Below are 19,467 nucleotides of genomic sequence, written 5' to 3'. Positions count from 1 at the left end.
AAGAACAATGTTGAGATTCAGATTATCTGTCAAATAGTAATCTGTATACCATGGCTCAAGTTGATTTATACAAGATGGAGTAGAACATTCTGGAGGGTCTGCATTGAACATTGGTTCCTTTTGTATAAAACAATATATTTTATATTTGAACACATAGCAAATCAGGCAGCAACTATGTTCATAGATATCAATTAAGATTTGCTATTATCTACAGAAAATGCTGCTTAACAGATTATGTGAAGATTAGTCCCCCACTAATAAACACAAGTAAATATTTATTTGTTTGGTAAATCCCACAACCTATTAACTCAGCCGGTGCAAATACGGAAAGTTAATTTGTGGTTCTTGTTAAGCTTGTAAGTTAACAACCCTAATTAGCTTTTACTTTCTTCACAACAGTCACATTGATCTTTGGTTTTGTTAATAGCATCAATGTACAGTACTGTGCAAAAGTCTTAGGCACCCTAGATTTTTTAAAATTTAAATTTTGTTAGGATATTTAATTTTTGTCTACTCCATTATTGAGTCAGTAGAAAAGAGTAGATACTAAATTTCCAAGCACTTATTTTCTAACAAATTAAAGAAAAATGTTGGTATTTCATTAAAGAAAGTAACATATCAAGTAAACACAAGGAAATCTGCAGATGCTGGAAATGCAAACAACACACACACAAAATGCTGGTGGAACACAGCAGGCCAGGCAGCATCTATAGGGAGAAGCGCTGCCGACGTTTCGGGCCAAGACCCTTCATCAGGACTAACCGAAAGGAAAGATAGTAAGAGACTTGAAAGTAGTGGGGGGAGGGGGAATGCAAAATGATAGAAGACTGGAGGGGGTGGGATGAAGCTAAGAGCTGGAAAGGTGATTGGCGAAAGTGATACAGAGCTGGAAAAGGGAAAGGATCATGGAACAGGAGGCCTCAGGAGAAAGGAAGGAGGTGGGGGGAACTCCAGAGGGAGATGGAGAACAGGCAAATGACTAAATATGTCAGGGATGGGGTAAGAAGGGGAGGAGGGGCATTAACGGAAGTCAATGTTCATGCCATCAGGTTGCAGGCTACCCAGCTGGTACATAAGGTGTTGTTCCTCCAACCTGAGTTTGGATTCATTTTGACAATAGAGGAGGCCATGGATAGACATATCAGAATGGGAATGGGATGTGGAATTAAAATGTGTGGCCACTGGGAGGTCCTGCTTTCTGGCGGACCGAGCATAGGTGTTCCGCGAACTGTCTCCCAGTCTGTGTCGGGTCTCACCAATATATAAAAGGCCACACAGTATACCACACCAGCCAACTCACAGGTGAAGTGTTGCCTCACCTGGAAGGACTGTCTGGGGCCCTGAATGGTGGTGAGGGAAGAAGTGTAAGGGCAGGTGTAGCACTTGTTCCGTTTACAAGGGTAAGTGCCAGGAGGGAGATTGGTGGGAAGGGATGGGGGGAACAAGTGGACAAGGGAGTCATGTAGGGAGCGATCCCTGCAAAAAGCAGAAAGGGGTGGGGGGGAGGGAAAAATGTGCTTGGTAGTGGGATCCCGTTGGAGGTGGTGGAAGTTACGGAGAATTATGCGTTGGACCTGGAGGCTGGCGGGGTGGTAGGTAAGGACAAGGGGAACCCTATCCTGAGTGAGGTGGCGGGTGGATGGGGTGAGGGCAGATGTGCGGGAAATGGGAGAGATGCGTTTGAGAGCAGAGTTGATGGTGGACGAAGGGAAGCCCATTTGTTTAAAAAAGGAAGACATCTCCTTCGTCCTGGAATGAAAAGCCTCATCCTGACAGCAGATGCAGCGGAGATGGAGGAATTGTGAGGAGATGGCATTTTTGCAAGAGACAGGGTGGGAAGAGGAATAGTCCAGGTAGCTGTGAGAGTCTGTAGGCTTATAGTAGATATCAGTAGATAGGCCGTCTCCAGATCAAGAAAGGGGAGGGAGGTGTTGGAAATGGACCAGTAAATTTGAGGGCAGGGTGAAAGTTGGAGGCAAAATTAATGAAGTCGACAAGCTCAGCATGCGTGCAGGAGGCAGCACCAATGCAGTCGTCGATGTAGCGAAGGAAAAGAGGGGGATGGATACCCGTATAGACTTCGAACATGGACTGTTCCACAAAGCCAACAAAAAGGCAGGCATAACTGGGACCCATACGGGTGCCCATGGCTACACCCTTGGTTTGGAGGAAGTGGGAGGAGCCAAAGGAGAAATTATTGAGAGTAAGAACTAATTCCGCTAGATGGAGGAGAGTGGTGGTAGAGGGGAATTGGTTAGGTCTGGAATCCAAAAAAAAAATCATAGAGCTTCGAGACCATCTCGGTGGGGATGGAGGTATATAGGGACTGGACGTCCATGGTGAAAATAAGACGGTGGGGGCCAGGGAACTTAAAATCATTAAAAAAATTCAAAGCATGAGAAGCGTCATGAACATAGGTGGGAAGAGATTGAACAGGAGGGGGGGGATAAGACAGTGTCAAGGTATGCAGAAATGAGTTTAGTGGGGCAGGAGCAAGCTGAGACAATAGGTCTACCTGGACAGGCAGGTTTGTGGATCTTGGGTAGGAGGTAGAAACAGGAAGTGCGGGGTGTGGGAACTAAGAGGTTGGTGGCAGTGGATGGGAGATCCCCAGAGCTGATAAGGTTGGTGATGGTATAGGAGACAATGGCCTGGTGCTCCTTAGTGGGGTTATGATCAAGGGGTAAATAAGAGGAGGTATCAGAGAGTTGTCGCAGTGCCTCAGCCAGGTACAGGTCAGTACGCCAGACAACAACAGCTCCCTCCTTATCAGCAGGTTTTACAGTGAGGTTGGGATTGGTATGGAGAGCAGAGTGTTCGGAAGGACTGAAGTTGGATTTGGAACACGGTGTGGTGAAGTTGATCTCCCATCCACTGCCACCAACCTCATAGTTCCCACACCCTGCACTTCCCATTTCTACCTCCTACCCAAGATCCACAAACCTGCCTGTCCAGGTAGACCTATTGTCTCAGCTTGCTCCTGCCCCGCTGAACTCATTTCTGCATACCTTGACACTGTCTTATCCCCCCCCTTGTTCAATCTCTTCCCACCTATGTTTGTGACACTTCTCATGCTTTGAATTTTTTCAATGATTTTAAGTTCCCTGGCCCCCACCGTCTTATTTTCACCATGGACGTCCAGTCCCTATATACCTCCATCCCCCACCGAGATGGTCTCAAAGCTCTTCAATTTTTTTTTTGATTCCAGACCTAACCATTTCTGCAACCAACAGTGAGGAACGGTGGAGGTTCCCTGCATTCCTGCAAAAGGAGTTGGTGATCTGCTCAGAATTAATGGAATCATCAATGTGGAGAAGTATCGAGTCTCATCCATCAGGCAGTACCATCAGGGAGGCATCTCATCAGTCCCAACTTCATTTTGCAGCAGGACAATGACCCCAAACCCATGGCCCAGTGGGGGACTTGTACACGTAATGAGTGAACCAAGTTGGTCAAGGCAGTCTTGAGGACTTCAAAGAATGAATATGCGATAGCTTTCTTGAACAGCATGTTAGTGAACCTACTAGGGAACATGCCATCTTGTATCTGGTCCTGTGCAATGAGACAGGTAAAATTAGCAATCTTGTAGTTAGGGATCCTCTTGGCAAAAGTGATCAATGATTTTCTCATATAAATGGAGGGTGCAATAGTTCAATCTCAAACCAGTGTACTATGCCTAAACAAGGGAGACCACAACAGGATGAAGGAGGAGTTAAATAAGGTAGACTGGGAACACAGGCTATATGGTTCAAAGAGATTTTTCACAGTGCTCAACAGATGTGTACTCCAATTAAAAGCAAGGACAGGAAGGGTGGGGAGAGCCAGCCAAGGATAACTAAGGAAATTAAGGAAGGCATCAAACTAAAAGCTCATGCGTACAAAGTCATCAAGAGCAGTGAGAAAACAGATTAGGAAAATTTTAAAAAGCAATAAACACTAAGCTAGCAATAAAGAAAGGGAAGAAAGATTATGAAAATAAACTGGCACAAGATATAAAAACCAATGGATAGTAAAACCTTTATAATTATATAGAGTTGAAAAGAGTGGCCAAAGTGAACATGGGTCTATTGGAGGACAAGAATTCCTTATCTGTGGATTTCGCATGCGCGGATTCAACCAACCGTGGATTGGGAAAACCCGGAAGTTCTCTCTCCAGCACTCATTGATTGAGCATGTACAGACTATTTTTTCTTGTCATTATTCCCTAAACAATACAGTGTAACAAGTATTTACATAGCATTTACATTGTATTAGGTATTATAAGTAATGCAGAGATGATTTAAAAGTACAGGCAGACCCCGGGTTACGACCAAGTTCCGTTCTTGAGCCTGTCTTTAAGTTGGATTTTAAGTCAGAACAGATAAATCTGGTATAATTTAGCGTCTGTTAGTCAAACGTTTGTCTCAGTATATATTTTACCTTTCTATGCATATGAAACACTGAAGAAACGTACGTATTTCAATAATTAAACAACTGCGCTGCTTAGTAATAACTGTAGCTTTCATCGGGGTAGGGCCTTTTACATGCTCCATTAAAATTGTTCCGATCGTAGACTAACGCTTTTCCAATGACCGATGGCGTTTCATCTCTTTCCAATCGCTTTATTACTTCCACTTTATTTTCAATCGTGATCGTGATTATTTTCGTGAACAGAAACACTGCGGATTCAGAGCTGCGCCGGGTCCTAAAATCCACTGCATTGAGACAGGTTAAAAAAGGTCCAGGGTTCCGCTGGGTCCTAAAGACCACCGCACCGACAGGTTAAATAAGGGACTTGAGTATCCATGTTTTTTGGTATCTGCAGGGGTCCCAGAACCAATCGCCCATGGATAAGGAGGGTCGACTGTATACTCCACCAAGATGGGGAAATCTCTGAATAATCTTATGCTTAAAAAAAATCACACAGTGAAATCTGTCAACAAGAGTATAGATAATCATTGTAATAATTGTGTGACTTAATCTTAACATTCATTTTATTACTCACAGACAGATCAATACCAAATCGGCATGTAAAAATATAAAAGGGATGCATTTTTCTTTTGCCTTATTTTAATTATACCATCATTTCAACAAAACAGTGGAAAACAAAATGATGTGAACTGGCTTTATTAAAAACAGAAATAATGCAAAAATTCTTGAGTAGACAAAACTTTTACAAACATCAACTGCAACCGCCTCAAGTTGGAAAAGATCATCATCGTCTTGGTCCACCTCTCCCTCTACCACGACCTCTTCCCCGGCCTCGGCCTCTCCCTCGCCCTCGGCCGGCAACTGAAATTAAAACACAAGAGCCAAGGTTAGCTAAAATAAAGAAAGTTGTCATTATTAAAAAATAGGGAAGCACTAACCCACCAGCACATGTATAGTTGTACATGTGCAGGAATCTGAGCAGAATTTATTACTGAAAATCAAAGCTTGGTGATGCCTTCCAGTTTCCAGTTATAAGAATGCATATCAATGCAATGGTCATTTTGACGGAGTTCTGTGTTATATATACAGTAAATTTTGGTAATTACAAAAGATAAGCTTTTCATTTACAAAACTGTTATACTGAATAATAAAGAAAACAATCACCCTCCCACCAAAGGTTGACAACAAGGAAGCTGACTGCTCTCGACATCAAGAATGGGACTGATGGTCGCCTCTGGGGTGAATTTAACAATGAGTCAAACTTCGGGTTGACAGCAAACTGGGAACCAAAATATTTGGCAGATACTTTTTTGGGCAGTTGTGGAGGGGAACAATGACATCCACACTGTAAAATCTATAACAAAGTTTAAAACATTAAAGTTTCAGTGTCTGCAATGGTATGATTTTTAAAAATCATGTATTTTAAACAGCAAACTAGCTTGGTCTCCGATCTAAGATTATGAGTTAGAAACTTAGAAAACCTACAGCACATGGTCACTGAAATTCAAATATTTGTTCCAAAGGCCAATTATATCACAGAAATGTAAGTTGCACATTAAATTAATAAACTATCTTCAACAATCTACAACTGCTTGAAACGTTGCCTCATTTTGGGAAGTGCAGTAGGAGGTAATATGCGTTAAAATTATTCATGGGACTCTAGGAATAAGATGAGTAATCATCCAACCTGCATACAACCCCTAAATTTATTTTTAAGATGGGAGTTCTCTGCTAAAGAACTCCAATGGAAAAAAAAAGTGAAAAATTTGCAGCAACTTACACTATCAAAACTCAAACTTTTATCTGCAGACTAGTGTACACAATTTAAAAACACTATACACTGTTGCAGAGATGCAGTTTAATGTGCCTCTATGCAGAATGTCAAAAAGTGTAACAATATGCAATGCAAAATATTAATCTGCTGATTTCACCATTCATACAGGTATCTCTTACAACCATTTCAGATAACTGATCTAGCTTTCCACAAAGATACTGCATGCCACTGTTTTTAATAAATTATAGAAAATCATTCCTGAGTGCTTTAGCAATATCGTCTTTTATACCAGTTACAAATCGATATGCTGTTGACAAAAGTAAGAATTAGCTTTAAGTTAGAGCTGATTCTAAAAACCAGGGGTCAATAACCCATTGGTTTGGGCTAGATTCTAGCAGTAGGAGTTTGCTTACAAATACAGGAATTGAAGAGCTGATTTATTGTTTATATCTAAACATTTCTGTTAATCACTTAGCCAGCCCCATACCTGCTTCTCTCTTTTTTGACTTGACTTTAGGCTCAACATCCACTAAAAGTGTGTCCAATGGTAAGCTGTCTGGGAGAACAAAGTAACGAATGTTGTTTCCTCGAATACTAAGGGTCTCAAGCTGTACAGGTTCTCTGTTCTTCAGTGTCATCTTCACCGCTTTCAGGTGAGTGTTCATGCTGACATCCACCCCTAGAATTGAAGACAAACAGAAATTCTGTGTGCATTTTCAAACATAATTGGCTAGTCACTCAGTGAACTTGATACATAAATGCTTCCTCCTCTGGGTTAAGTTGACCTGTCTTCAAATCGTTCTAATTACGATTGATATGGTCACTATTCTTGCACATACCACTGTAGTACTGCACTACTATGGGTACTGTCCTGCAGTCGCATTAACAATAGGCTATGATTACTGTGGCACTATGTGACTGTGACACATCCTGTAGCACTATTCTAAAGAACTAGGATCTTTTCTCCATGCACTGGCTAGTCAGCACCTCCAAACACCATCCAACATTAATTACCTCATTGTTATTTAATGTGACTGTTGCATTAAATGAAAAAAAACATCAACTGCAGCCATGCTGCGGAAACACAGGGAAGCGGAACATTCTAAAACACCCTAAAAATACAAAACACTTTATAAATGCAATTTCGTCCTCTGAAGCAAGCTATCCATTAGCACCAGCAACAACAGACTAGAACCAACTTGAGGATATTCAACAACACAATGACTTTAAAATACAATCCGCCCTCCTTATCCACAGGGGATTGGTTCAGAGATCCCCCACAGATACAAAGAAACGTGGATGCTCAAGTCCCTTATTTAACCTGTCTCAGTGTGGTGGTCTTTAGGACCCAGTGGAACCCTGGATATTATTTAACCTGTCTCAATGTGGTGGATTTTAGGAGCTGGCACAGCTCTGAAGCCACAGTGTTCCTGTTCACGAAAATAATCACAATTGAAAATAAAGTGGAAATAATAAAGCGATTGGAAAGAGGTGAAATGCCATCAGTCATGGGAAAAGCATTAGACTACAGTCGGTCAACGATCGGAACAATTTTAATGGAGCACATGGAAAGCCCTGTCCCGATGAAAGCTACAATTATTACTCAGCAATGCAGTGGTTAAATTATTGAAATACGTATGTTTCTAAAGTGTTTTAGATGCATAAAAAGGTAAAATATGTACTATATACTAAGAAAAACATTTGACTAACTGACGCTAAATAGTATCGGATGTAGCTGTTCCGACTTCAAGTCCGACAAAGATGGACTCAGGAATGGAACTCATTCATAAACTGGGGACTGCCTGTACTTTTAAGTCATTTCTAGATTACTTATAATACCTAGTACAATGTAAATGTTATGTAAATAGTTGTTATACTGTATTGTTTAGGGAATAATGACAAGAAAAAATAGTCTGTACATGCTCAGAGAGAACTTCTGGGTTTTCCCGATCCGCGGTTGGTTGAATCCGCGCATGCGAAATCCATAGATAAAGAGGGCTGATTGTAATGTCCATGTTCAGAAGCTGTGGGTGGGCAATGGGCCAACTTATGCAAGTTTAATTGCCTTGTGGAATGTAACATTCAACAATTGAAAATTTTTCATTTCTTTGTATAAATAGCATGAAGGCTTTTAATAGGCACATTCAAGAAATTATCATATCTTCCCCTTTTTTCATTTCACTTCACCAACTTCTCTCTTCCCACTCCAACTTCATCCACCAAGCCGAAGTTATTCAAACTCATTCTGTCATCCAATTTTCCACTAAAATTTATCTGTGACTGAGCTTGAATCAATTGATTCTTTATGATCACTGCTGAGCAAAACTGGAGAGGAAGAATACATAAATATTAATGCTCCTGAACTGACATATTTCTAGCATTTTTACATTTTATTTCAATTTTTTACATATTGTTCATTTTAACTTTTTATTCCAGAATTTATTTAATGAACTCACAGCTGTGTGTTACAAGCCTTAAATAAGCATCGAAGTTTCTTTGCTTCTGTAACTTTACCTGTGATAGTTCCATGCACCTGTGTTCCATTCTTCAGCTCAATGGTCACGGTCTCATGGCTCAACTTCATCAAAAACCTGTACAAAGAAAAATCCACAACTGAGCCAAATGTGAATATTGCTACAGCTTTTCAAACACAAATATACATTTGGCTTTATGAAACTCCTTTACAGTGTTGTGCATTTTATGTGAATGATTATCGCCCGGTAGCACTCACATCTACAGTGATGAAATGCTTTGAGAGGTTGGTCATGACTATACTGAACTCTTGCCTCAGCAAGAACCTGGACCCATTGCAATTTGCCTCGCTGGAAAAGGTCAATGGCAGATGCAATCCCAAAGGCTCTTCACACGGCTTCAGAACACCTGGACAACACAAACACCTGTCAGAATGACTATAACTCAGCACTTAATACCTTCATTCCCACAATCCTGATTAAGAACTTGCAGAGCCTGGGCCTTTGTACCTCCCTCTACAATTGGATCCTTGACTTCCTAACTGGAAGACCACAATCTGTGCGGATTGGTGATAACATATCCTCCTCGCTGACAATCAACACTGGTGCACCTCAGGGGTGTGAGCTTAGTCCACTGCTCTACTCTCTACCCACGACTGGGTGGCTAGGAATAGCTCAAATACCATCTATAAATTTGCTGATGATACAACCATTGTTGGTAGAATATCAGATGGTGACAAGAGCGAGATATGCCAACTAGTGGATATGCCAACTAGTGGAGTGGTGTCGCAGCAACAACCTGGCACTCAACGTCAGTAAGACGAAAGAAATGATTGTTGACTTCAGGAAGGGTAAGAGGAAGGAACACATACCAATCCTCATAGTTCCTGGGTGTCAAGATTTCTGAGGACCTAACCTGGTCCCACTGTATCGATGCAGTTATAAAGAAGGCAAGACAGTGACTATATTTCATTAGGAGTTTGAAGAGATTTGGTATCTCAACAAATACACTCAAAAACTTCTATAGATATACCATGGAGAGCATTCCATCAAGCTGCATCATTGTCTGGTATGGGGGGGGAGGCCTACTGCACAGGACCAAAAGAAGCTGCAGAGGGTTGTAAATTTAGTCGGCTCCATCTTGGGTACTAGCCTATAAAGCAACCAGGACATCTTCAAGGAGTGGTGTCTCAGAAAGGCAGCACCCATTATTAAGGACCTCCAGCACCCAGGGCATGCCCTTTTTTCACTGTTACCATCAGGTAGCAGGTATAGAAACCTGAAGGCATACACTCAGTAATTCAGGAATTCCCCTCTGCTATCCAATTCCTAAATAGACACTGAACCCTTGAACACTACTTTGCTTTTTAAATATATATTATTTGTTTTTTGTACATTTAATATATTCAATATATGTATACTGTAATTGATTTACTTTATTTATTATTTTTTATTCTATATTATGTATTGCAATGATCTGCTGCTAAGTTAACAAATTTCACAATAGCCGATAATAAACTTGATTTTGATTCTGAATGTAACTTCAGTTCATAAGTTCTTTCCTAGTTGCATTAACAGAAAATATAAAATGCTTTGACATATTTTGCAAAATTAAATATGATTTAAAATTCCAGCCTTTGCAATCCCAAGCAAATCATACTTTGTTTTTAATTCAATTATTGCCAGGCCACGCATGAATTTTCTACACAGCTGACATTTAGAAGAATTCAGGAACATATATTAAAGAGTTTTTTTTTAATGTATCCTTTGTATTTCAAAGGATGAGGTATTTTATAAAATCTTACATATTAGATACATTTATAACATCAACTCTGATAGAAAAATGCAGGGCTATGTAGGAGGGAAGAGTTAAATTGATCCAGTATTGATTAAAAGATCAAAATAACATTGTGGGCCAAAGTTGTAATGTTCTTTATATTATATATGGACATACACGATATCCAATATATATTAGATAAATGTGAAGGACTTTCACTACTGTATAATCAATTAAAACCCACATACCTACCAACAAAGTCCTGAACGTGTAAATAGTTTAAAAAAATTAAAACCACTATCATCTGCTATTAAAATGCCCAAACATACTTAGTGCTCACATTAACATAAAGCAGCTCTTGGAAGTTTCAATAAGACATTTCAAATTATTCTGCTATTCAGTAGTATGACCAATGCAATAGTTACCCAAAATTTAACATTGCCATTACTTCTTATCCTAGTTATATGCATCTTCAGACAATGCGGATTCACAGTTATGAGAGGAACCTATTTCTACCAACGTCTCCTTATACGTCCAAAACTCAAGAGTTATGCAAGGAGCTCTGCTTTTCCGCCAATACAAGTCACGTGTGCATGCCTCACAGTCTCAATGTTGGGATGAGAATGACCACTTTCCCGCCAGTCTCTCATTGGTTTTGGCAAGGTGTGGATGTGCGATCTTGCGCTCTTAAACTTTTGTTGGTTTTACCTACGGTGCAATGATCTTGTGCTTGAACTACTTAACTATGCCTCCTAAGTGTCCGATGTCCTGGGCCATCAGCCGAGCAGCAGAGAACCGATTTAACACTTGGAAAAAAAGTTGGAAATCATGAACATCACGGCATCAGGTGAAGATAACACAGCTCTGGGACACTACTGCCGGGAAAAGAATCTTGCCTTTAAAGTTCTTTTGTTGATTGACAATACGCCAGCCCATCCTAAACATTTGGACAGCATTCATCCTAACATAACAGTGCGTTTCCTGCCGCCTAACACAACATTGCTGATTCAACCACTCGACCAAGGTGCGATCCACATTCAAGGTGTATTTTTTTTTACAGCGAACTATCTCTCAGATGCTGCAAGCAACAGGCGATTATGAAAATCCTGGGAGTTTACCAACGGTGAGGGAATGGTGGAAGTCAAAACACTTGGCACAAATCGCGATGGACATGGACCCAAGTTTATAACGGAGTCAGCATTTCAGTCGTTCCCTGCCGTCAACCCTTCTTCCCTACAAGCAAATTTATGCTGAAAAACAAAATGCTGCCAAGCAAACAACCCTCACCACTTTCTTCAAACCGGTGTCATCTCCTGCTGCCATCCTGTGAGTCTTCCTTCACCCCTTGCTGTGCTTGGTATGATCCTGACGACCACAACCATCCACCTTATCCACGTAAAGCTGCCCGACACCAAAACAATCACTCATCTCCCAGACCGAACACACCTGCCACTGTTGGTGAAAACTGTACACCCTAGCATGTTAACTTTCTATGATTTATTACATTGAATATTACCTTAAATTGATTAAATATAATACGAATGCTGCCTTGTGGTACTGCTTTAATGTTGTATTGGTATGAAAATGTGAATAAATTACAGATAAAACATATTTAGGAAGCCCTCTGGTACGCATCCCTATTTTCTCCCTTTAAATAATTATTCACATTATGCACGACTGCGAGGAACGTATCCCCCGCATATAACAAGGACAGGGTGTATTCAGTCATCATCTATTTGTATTGATTGCAAACAACTTGCATACAAATGTTACAATTTCCAATATTATAGCAGTGAATATGCTTCAATCATTCGTCATAGGCTGTGAAGGACCCTGAAAGACAAGTCTGCATTTAAAATCCCTTCCTCTTCAGAAAGATCTAATTAAATATTATACTACATCCATGGACAACATGAAATGAAATGTGCTTCTGTTAAATTAAATGGGCACAATAACAGCACTGCGGTTAGAGTGACGCTATCACAGCTCGGGATGTTGAAGCCCGGAGTTCAATCCTGGCATCCTCTGTAGGTCTTCCCCCGGAATGTGAGAGTTTTCTCTGGATCGTCCAGCTTCCTCCCACCATACAAAGACGTACCAGGCAGGTTAATTGGTCATTGTAAATTGTCCCATGAAAAGGTGAGGGTTAAACTGGGGTTGTTGTGGGTTACAGGACGGTGCAGCCTATAGGGCTGGAAGGCCTATTCTGCTCTGTATCTCTAAGTAAATAAAATTGAACCTCAACTTTGAATAAGGCAATGGACATGGAACAATTAAACATGCAAACTTCCAACTAAATGGAAGGCTTTTAAAAAAAAATGTCAAAGGGCTATGAGCTTGTGGCAGAGAAACACAGATTGTTTAAAAAATAATTAAAAGGACAGTGGCAGTGCGAAAAACAGACCTAACCGGAGAACAAATGGTCTTAAGGTCAAAGTAGTATATAGTGTTTACCAAAAGTTTGTAAGACATCCTATTTAATGTAGCTGAATGACCTAGATATTAAAGTGAAGACTATAAGATTAAACAGTAGCTTTACTTGTCATATGTACATCAAACCATACAGTGAAATGCATCGTATGTGTCAAATCCTATCAGTGAAGATTGTACTGGGCTACCCACAGTTGTTACCACACTTGCAGTACCAACATAGCATGCCCACATCTGACTAAACCCTAACCAAACACCTTGGGAATGTAGGATGAAGCTAGAGCACCTGGAGGAAAACCATGCAGTCACAAGGAGAATGTACAAACAGGCAGCAGCAGGAATTGAATTGCAATCGACTATCACTGGCATTATGCTAACTGCTACTCTACCATGCCACCCCTAACTTCAAAGTGTGCAGACAATGTAACACTCAAATGTAGTAAGTAACATCAAGGGTAGTAAGTAACCCCAGAATGATTTAGCCAGATGAGCTCAAAAAGGCAGAACACCATCTGCTGAAAAAAAAATACAAAAAAATATTTTCATCAGAATAATGAGGGCTGGCAAAATAACCTAAGTGACATAACTTCAAAGAGTTGTGGGTCTTTGAAAATATTAGTATAATTTTAAATGACTATACAGGATGTTTGCAAAGAGCAGCAATTATTTAGCCTCAGTTCAGGTAATACTAGTAATTCTTGTCAGTACAATGTGAGAAACCTATCGAACACTAGAACAGGTATAAGATTTACTAAAATGACAAAGATGTGGAAACCATTCCCACTGATAAATGTTGAATAATCGTGGAATATAGTGGATTCCAGTTAATTGGACCATCTTATAAGTATTGCAGCTGCTTTTTTGAGACAATTTTTAAAGAATAAAAACTAATCAAGAGCCAGAATTCCATTTGTTAATTTAGGACACTAGGCCACTTAATTGGGATAGCAAACTGTTGCCAAATAGTTTTCAGCTCACGTCAGTTGCCATGTACTTGTGCATGCATTAGACACTGCACTATGCTTAAAGCAGTTTTTAAATTGTGTCACTTGTGTGTTTAGGCTCAAAAAGCAGCAAATTCTGTCACTGATAGTTGGCAAGTAAAAAACAGTAAAACAATTCAGAACTGTTTTGCTCACTGCAGTTTCAAGCATTCAGGCATGGAGATACCAGAAATGGCCAGCAGTGAAAATGAAACAACTTCACCATTTCAACAAGTTAGGGCTATGAAAAATTTGAAGGTATTGACAATCATCTTGAATGTTACAATGAATCTGAAGATTTGGAGGATGCAATCATTGGAAGTATTTTATGAAGGCAGTCCATTATCTGCAATATGTGTCTGTGCTCATTTTGTTCACTTACAGTTAATCAAAAGAACACAACAGCATACACTGGATGAATTCCTCCGTTGGTAACTATAGGAACTAATAAAGTTTTATAGTACTGAAATAGTATTGGTAGTGTTCTAATTTGTTGTTTTATCATCAATGAATTTTTAAAAGGAAACAATCACCAATGATGCGTTCATTTGAATGAAATTATCTGGTCTGCTGTTTTCATTGGCTTAAAAGTTGTCAAAGCATATCCTGAAGGGCAGGAGAATTATCTCAGGTGTCCTTACCAATAATTTTCCTTGAATCAACATCACTAATATAATTAATGTAGTCATTATCCCATTGTTGTTTGTGAGATGTAGCTGTGAGTTTAAGTGAAAGGGATCAAAATTCAAGTCTCTACTTCACACAAATCTTTACGCATCTTTTAAGATGTTCCTTAAAACCTCTTCCTTTAAGATCTATTTTGCAGGGTGGAAAAAAAGAGAACCAGAACATGGTTTACTTGGATTTTTAAAAGATATTCTAAGTATTTCGTAACAGACTCCAGTTCATGGAACACACACAAAATGCCTGAAGAACTCAGCAGACCAGCCAGCATTTACAGAAGAGTACTATCAATGTTTTAGGCCAAGACCCGTTCAGCAGAAACAAAATGCCAACTGTACTTTTTTTCCATAGATGCTGCCCGGACTGCTGAGTTCCTCCTGCATTTTGTGCATGTTGCTTGGATTTCCAGCATCTGCAGATTTGTGTACAGCTCATGGAACTGAGCATAGCAGATCAAAATGACAATTGGCTGCAAAAGAGTCAGGGTAGATAGCTCATTTTCAAAATGACAAATTGTAACTTGCGGAGTGCCAAAGAGATCAGTGCAAGGAACTCTATAATCTCCACTGATTGCTTAGGTAACATGACAAATTTGGGAATTTCACAATAATTGGGTAAGTAAGTTGTGAGAATTACTTTGAGTCTGCAGAAATACAAATAAGCAAAATGAATGGACAATAGACAGTAGGTGCAGGAGTAGGCCATTCTGCCCTTCTGGCCAGCACCGCCATTCACTGTGATCATGGCTGATCATACACAATCAGTACCCCGTTCCTGCCCTCTCCCCATATCCCTTGACCCCACTATCAATTAAGAGCTCTATCTCTCTCTCTCTTGAATGCATCCAGAGACTTGGCCTCCACTGCCTTCTGGGGCAGAGCATTCCACAGATCCACCACTCTCTGGGTGAAAAAGCTTTTCCGCATCTCTGTTCTAAACGGCCTACCCCTTATTCTTAAACTATGGCTTCTAGTTCTGGACTCACCCATCAGCAGGAACATGCTTCCTGCCTCCAGTGTGTCCAATCCCTTAATAATCTTACATGTTTCAATCAGATCCCCTCTCATCCTTCTAAATTCCAGTGTATACAAGCCCAGTCACTCCAATCTTTCAACATATGACAGTCCCGCCATTCCGGGAATTAACCTTGTGAACCTACGCTGCACTCCCTCAACAGCAAGAATGTCCTTCCTCAAATTTGGAGACCAAAACTGCACACAGTACTCCAGATGGGGTCTCACCAGGGCCCTGTACAGCTGAAGAAGGACCTCTTTACTCCTATACTCAATTCCTCTTGTTATAAAAGCCAGCATGCCATTAGCTTTCTTCACTGCCCGCTGTACCTGCATACTTGCTTTCATTGACTGATGTTCAAGAACACCGAGATCTCATTGTACTTCCCCTTTTCCTAACTTGACTGCATTTAGATAGTAATCTGCCTTCCTGTTCTTGCCAAAGTGGATAACCTCACATTTATCCACATTAAACTGCATCTCCCATACATTTGCCCACTCACCCAACCTGTCCAAGTCACCCTGCATTTTCATAACATCCTCCTGACATTTCACACTGCCACCCAGTGTCATCAGCAAATTTCCTAATGTTACTTTTAATCCCTTCATCTAAATCATTAATGTATATTGTAAACAGCTGTGGTCCCAGCACCGAACCTTGCGGTACCCCACTGGTCACAGCCTGTCATTCCGAAAGGGACCCGTTAATCACTACTCTGTTTCCTGTCAGCCAGCCAATTTTCAATCCATGTCAGTACTCTGCCCCCAATACCATGTGCCCTAATTTTGCCCACTAATCTCCTATGTGGGACTTTATCAAAAGCTTTCTGGAAGTCCAGGTACACTACATCCACTGGCTCTCCCTTGTCAATTTTCATAGTTACATCCTCAAAAACTCCAGAAGATTAGTCAAGCATGATTTTCCCTTCATAAATCCGTGCTGACTTGGACTGAGTCTTCTACTGCTATCCAAATGTGTTGTAATTTCCTCTTTTATAATTGACTCCAGAATCTTCCCCACCACTGACGTCAGGCTAACCGGTCTATAAATCCCTGTTTTCTCTCTCCCTCCTTTCTTGAAAAGTAGGACAACATTAGCCACCCTCCAATCAGCAGGAACTGTTCCTGAATCTATAGAACATTGGAAAATGATTACCAATGCATCCACGATTTCTAGAGCCACCTCTTTAAGTACCCTGGGATACAGACCATCAGGTCCCGCGGACTTAACAGCCTTCAGACTCAACAGTCTATCCAACACCGTTTCTTGCCTAATATAAATTTCCTTCAGTTCATCCTTTACCCTAGCTCCTTTGGCCACTATTACATCTGGGAGATTGTTTGTGTCTTCCCTAGTGAAGTACCGGTTCAACTCATCTGCCATTTCCTTGTTCCCCATAATAAATTCACCCGTTTCTGTTTTCAATGGCTCAATTTTGGTCTTAACTATTTTTTTGCTATTCACATACCTAAAGAAGCTTTTACTATCCTTCTTTATATTCTTGGCTAGTTTACCTTCGTACCTCATTTTTTCCTGGCGTATTGCCTTTTTTGTTATCTTCTGTTGCTCTTTAAAAGCTTCCCAGTCGTCTGGTTTCCCGCTCATCTTTTCTATGTTATACTTCTTCTCTTTTATTTTTATACTGCCCTTTACTTCCCTCGTCAGCCACAGCCACCCCTTACTCCCCTTAGGATCTTTCTTCCTCTTTGGAATGAACCGATCCTGCACCTTCAGCATTATTCCCAGAAATACCTGCCATTTTTGTTCCACTGTCTTCCCTGCTAGGGTATTGTTCCATTGAACTTTGGCCAGCTTCTCCCTCATAGCTCCATAGTTCCCTTTGTTCAACTGTAATACTGACACATCCAATTTTCCCTTCTCCTTCTCAATTGTAGGTTAAAACAGATCATATTATGGTCACTACCTCCTAATAGTTCCTTTACCTCAAGGACCCTGATCAAATCCGGTTCATTGCACAACACTAAATCTAGGATTGCCTTCTCCCTGGTAGGCTCCAGTACAAGCTATTCTAAGAATCCATCTCGGAGGCACTCCACAAACTTCCTTTCTTGGGGTCCAGTACAATTCTGATTCTCTCAGTCTACCTGCAGGTTGAAATCCCCCATGACAACTGTATCATTACCTTTGCAACATGCCAATTTTAACTCTTCATTCAACTTACACCCTACATCCAGACTGTTGTTTGGGGGCCTGTAGATAACTCCCATTAGGGTCTTTCTACCCTTAGAATTTCTCAGTTCTATCCATACTGGCTCTACATCCCCAGATTCTATGTCCCCCCTCGCAAGGGACTGAATATCATTCCTCACCAACATGGACATGGCATTGGCCGTTGAAATACAAATAAGAAAATGTGAGGCTATTCTTATTAGTAAAAGAAATAGAAAAGCAGAATATTATTTAAATGAATCGAGATTACAGAAAGCTGTTTAAATGAGCTCGCAGGTACTTAAGGCTTTTTATTGCAAGGGGGACTGTTCAGGGGATTGTCAAGGCAACATCAATTACAACTATGGTTTAATTTATGGAGGAATATACTTTTATTGGTGGCAGCTCAGAGAAGACCAAATGTTGAATATAATCAAGACTGAGCCAGACGTATTTTAATCTAATTGTTACAGAGACGATTCAGGAAAACTGAGTCCACAATACTAGATTAGCCACGATCTTGCTGAATGATGGAGCAGGCTCGCATGGCCTTTTCTTTTTTTTTACGACCATCAGGTCCGACATCGCATAACATGGCTCAAAGTCGAGCTTTCTTTGAGGACACCCTAGGACCGTTTTCGCTACTTTCAGGACAATGCATAATTGGTGGATATAGGCCAGTTACGCTATCCATGTAGAACCGATCGGCTCTCGGGCTTCTGTCCATACCCAAAATATTAACTAGAGCGGCGTGAAAGGAGAATGCCGCTGCCACCGTCCTGATTCGCCCGCCCTGCTCGGCCCCCAGTTTCCACCGCATGCGACTCAGGCCGCAGGCCTCAGATAACCCGCGCTGGCAACAGTCACAATCTCCCGTCAAACAAACCAACTCCCCTCCAATTTCTTCCCCGCCGCCCAAGTTTCTCCCTTCATTGGGGCAGAAGCCACTGCTTGGGCTGCTAATCCCTGAGTTCCCGCCATTCAGCTTACCGAACCAGCTTCATGATTCTGGCAATGGAAAACGGTGCGGCCTGCCTCACCACGGCACATGCGCGGTTGCCGGCAGGTTACTTGCAGCACGGCGCATGTGCAACGATGCCGACATAAGGCTTGTTCCACCAGTCGTGCTAATAGTACTGTATTGGCGGAGAGAACGCAGCTAACAGTTAATCTAAACTAAGAGCAAACGTGCTTGTTTAAAATTGAATTTTAAAAATTGGAATAAAAATGTGTGATCAAGAATGAATTTATCAACACAGGTTCTTACCTGACCTGCTAAGTCTCTCGCAATTTGTGCTTTTATTTCAGATGTCCGACATCTGCAGTTTTTGCTTCCCAGTTGAAACATGCCAGGAAGGAAAGTCTGGTTCAAATAATTACGTTCTGCTCCCAGACCTTTTAAAATCTAATGAATCGACATAAATATGAGTACTCACCAGCAGCAACCCATAGACGGGCCATGATTACAACAATAATAAACGTTTTGATGTAGTTCTTTGGGGGACCAATTAAAAAAGTTGATTGCAATTGATCATGTTTACAAGTTATGAGTTAATTGTGGCTCTCAGCAGTCCTTCCCCACTGTACATCTCCGTCTCTGCCATACTTGGGGTAGAAAGTGCTTCATGCATCAGGACCATGGGTTAACAGGAGATGCTGCCCTCCTGCCATTTTCAATGCTCCCAAAGAGTCCTGAGGTTTAGAGCGCCTTTCCATTCTGAGCAGTAGTGCAGGTCTCTTGTGAGAATAATTCAT

General features: G+C 40.9%; 1 protein-coding gene across 1 annotated transcript; it reads right to left on the bottom strand.

Moving 5' to 3' along the window:
• Positions 1-5,090: 5,090 nt before the first annotated feature.
• Positions 5,091-18,786, bottom strand: snrpd1 (small nuclear ribonucleoprotein D1 polypeptide). The gene is made up of 4 exons (XM_059945189.1): positions 18,703-18,786; positions 8,699-8,775; positions 6,672-6,863; positions 5,091-5,271 (listed from the first exon to the last, which is right to left on the bottom strand). The coding sequence occupies exons 1-4, from the start codon at positions 18,714-18,716 to the stop codon at positions 5,195-5,197; spliced, it is 360 nt and encodes a 119-aa protein (XP_059801172.1). The 5' UTR covers positions 18,717-18,786; the 3' UTR covers positions 5,091-5,194.
• Between the last annotated feature and the right edge of the window lie 681 nt (positions 18,787-19,467).

Source organism: Hypanus sabinus, chromosome 20, assembly GCF_030144855.1.
Source record: "Hypanus sabinus isolate sHypSab1 chromosome 20, sHypSab1.hap1, whole genome shotgun sequence".
NCBI lineage: Eukaryota > Metazoa > Chordata > Chondrichthyes > Myliobatiformes > Dasyatidae > Hypanus > Hypanus sabinus.
The sequence above is the reverse complement of the archived record's forward strand: the minus strand, read 5'-3'. Positions and strand labels throughout refer to the sequence as shown.

Bases quoted from the DNA above. Each gene is read 5' to 3' on its own strand.
- snrpd1 (XM_059945189.1), bottom strand. The intron at 6,864-8,698 runs GTAAAGTTACAG...CTTCAATTCTAG, and splicing joins GGTGCATGGAACTATCACAG to GGGTGGATGTCAGCATGAAC. The intron at 5,272-6,671 runs GTATGGGGCTGG...TTTTAATTTCAG, and splicing joins GTCAAAAAAGAGAGAAGCAG to TTGCCGGCCGAGGGCGAGGG.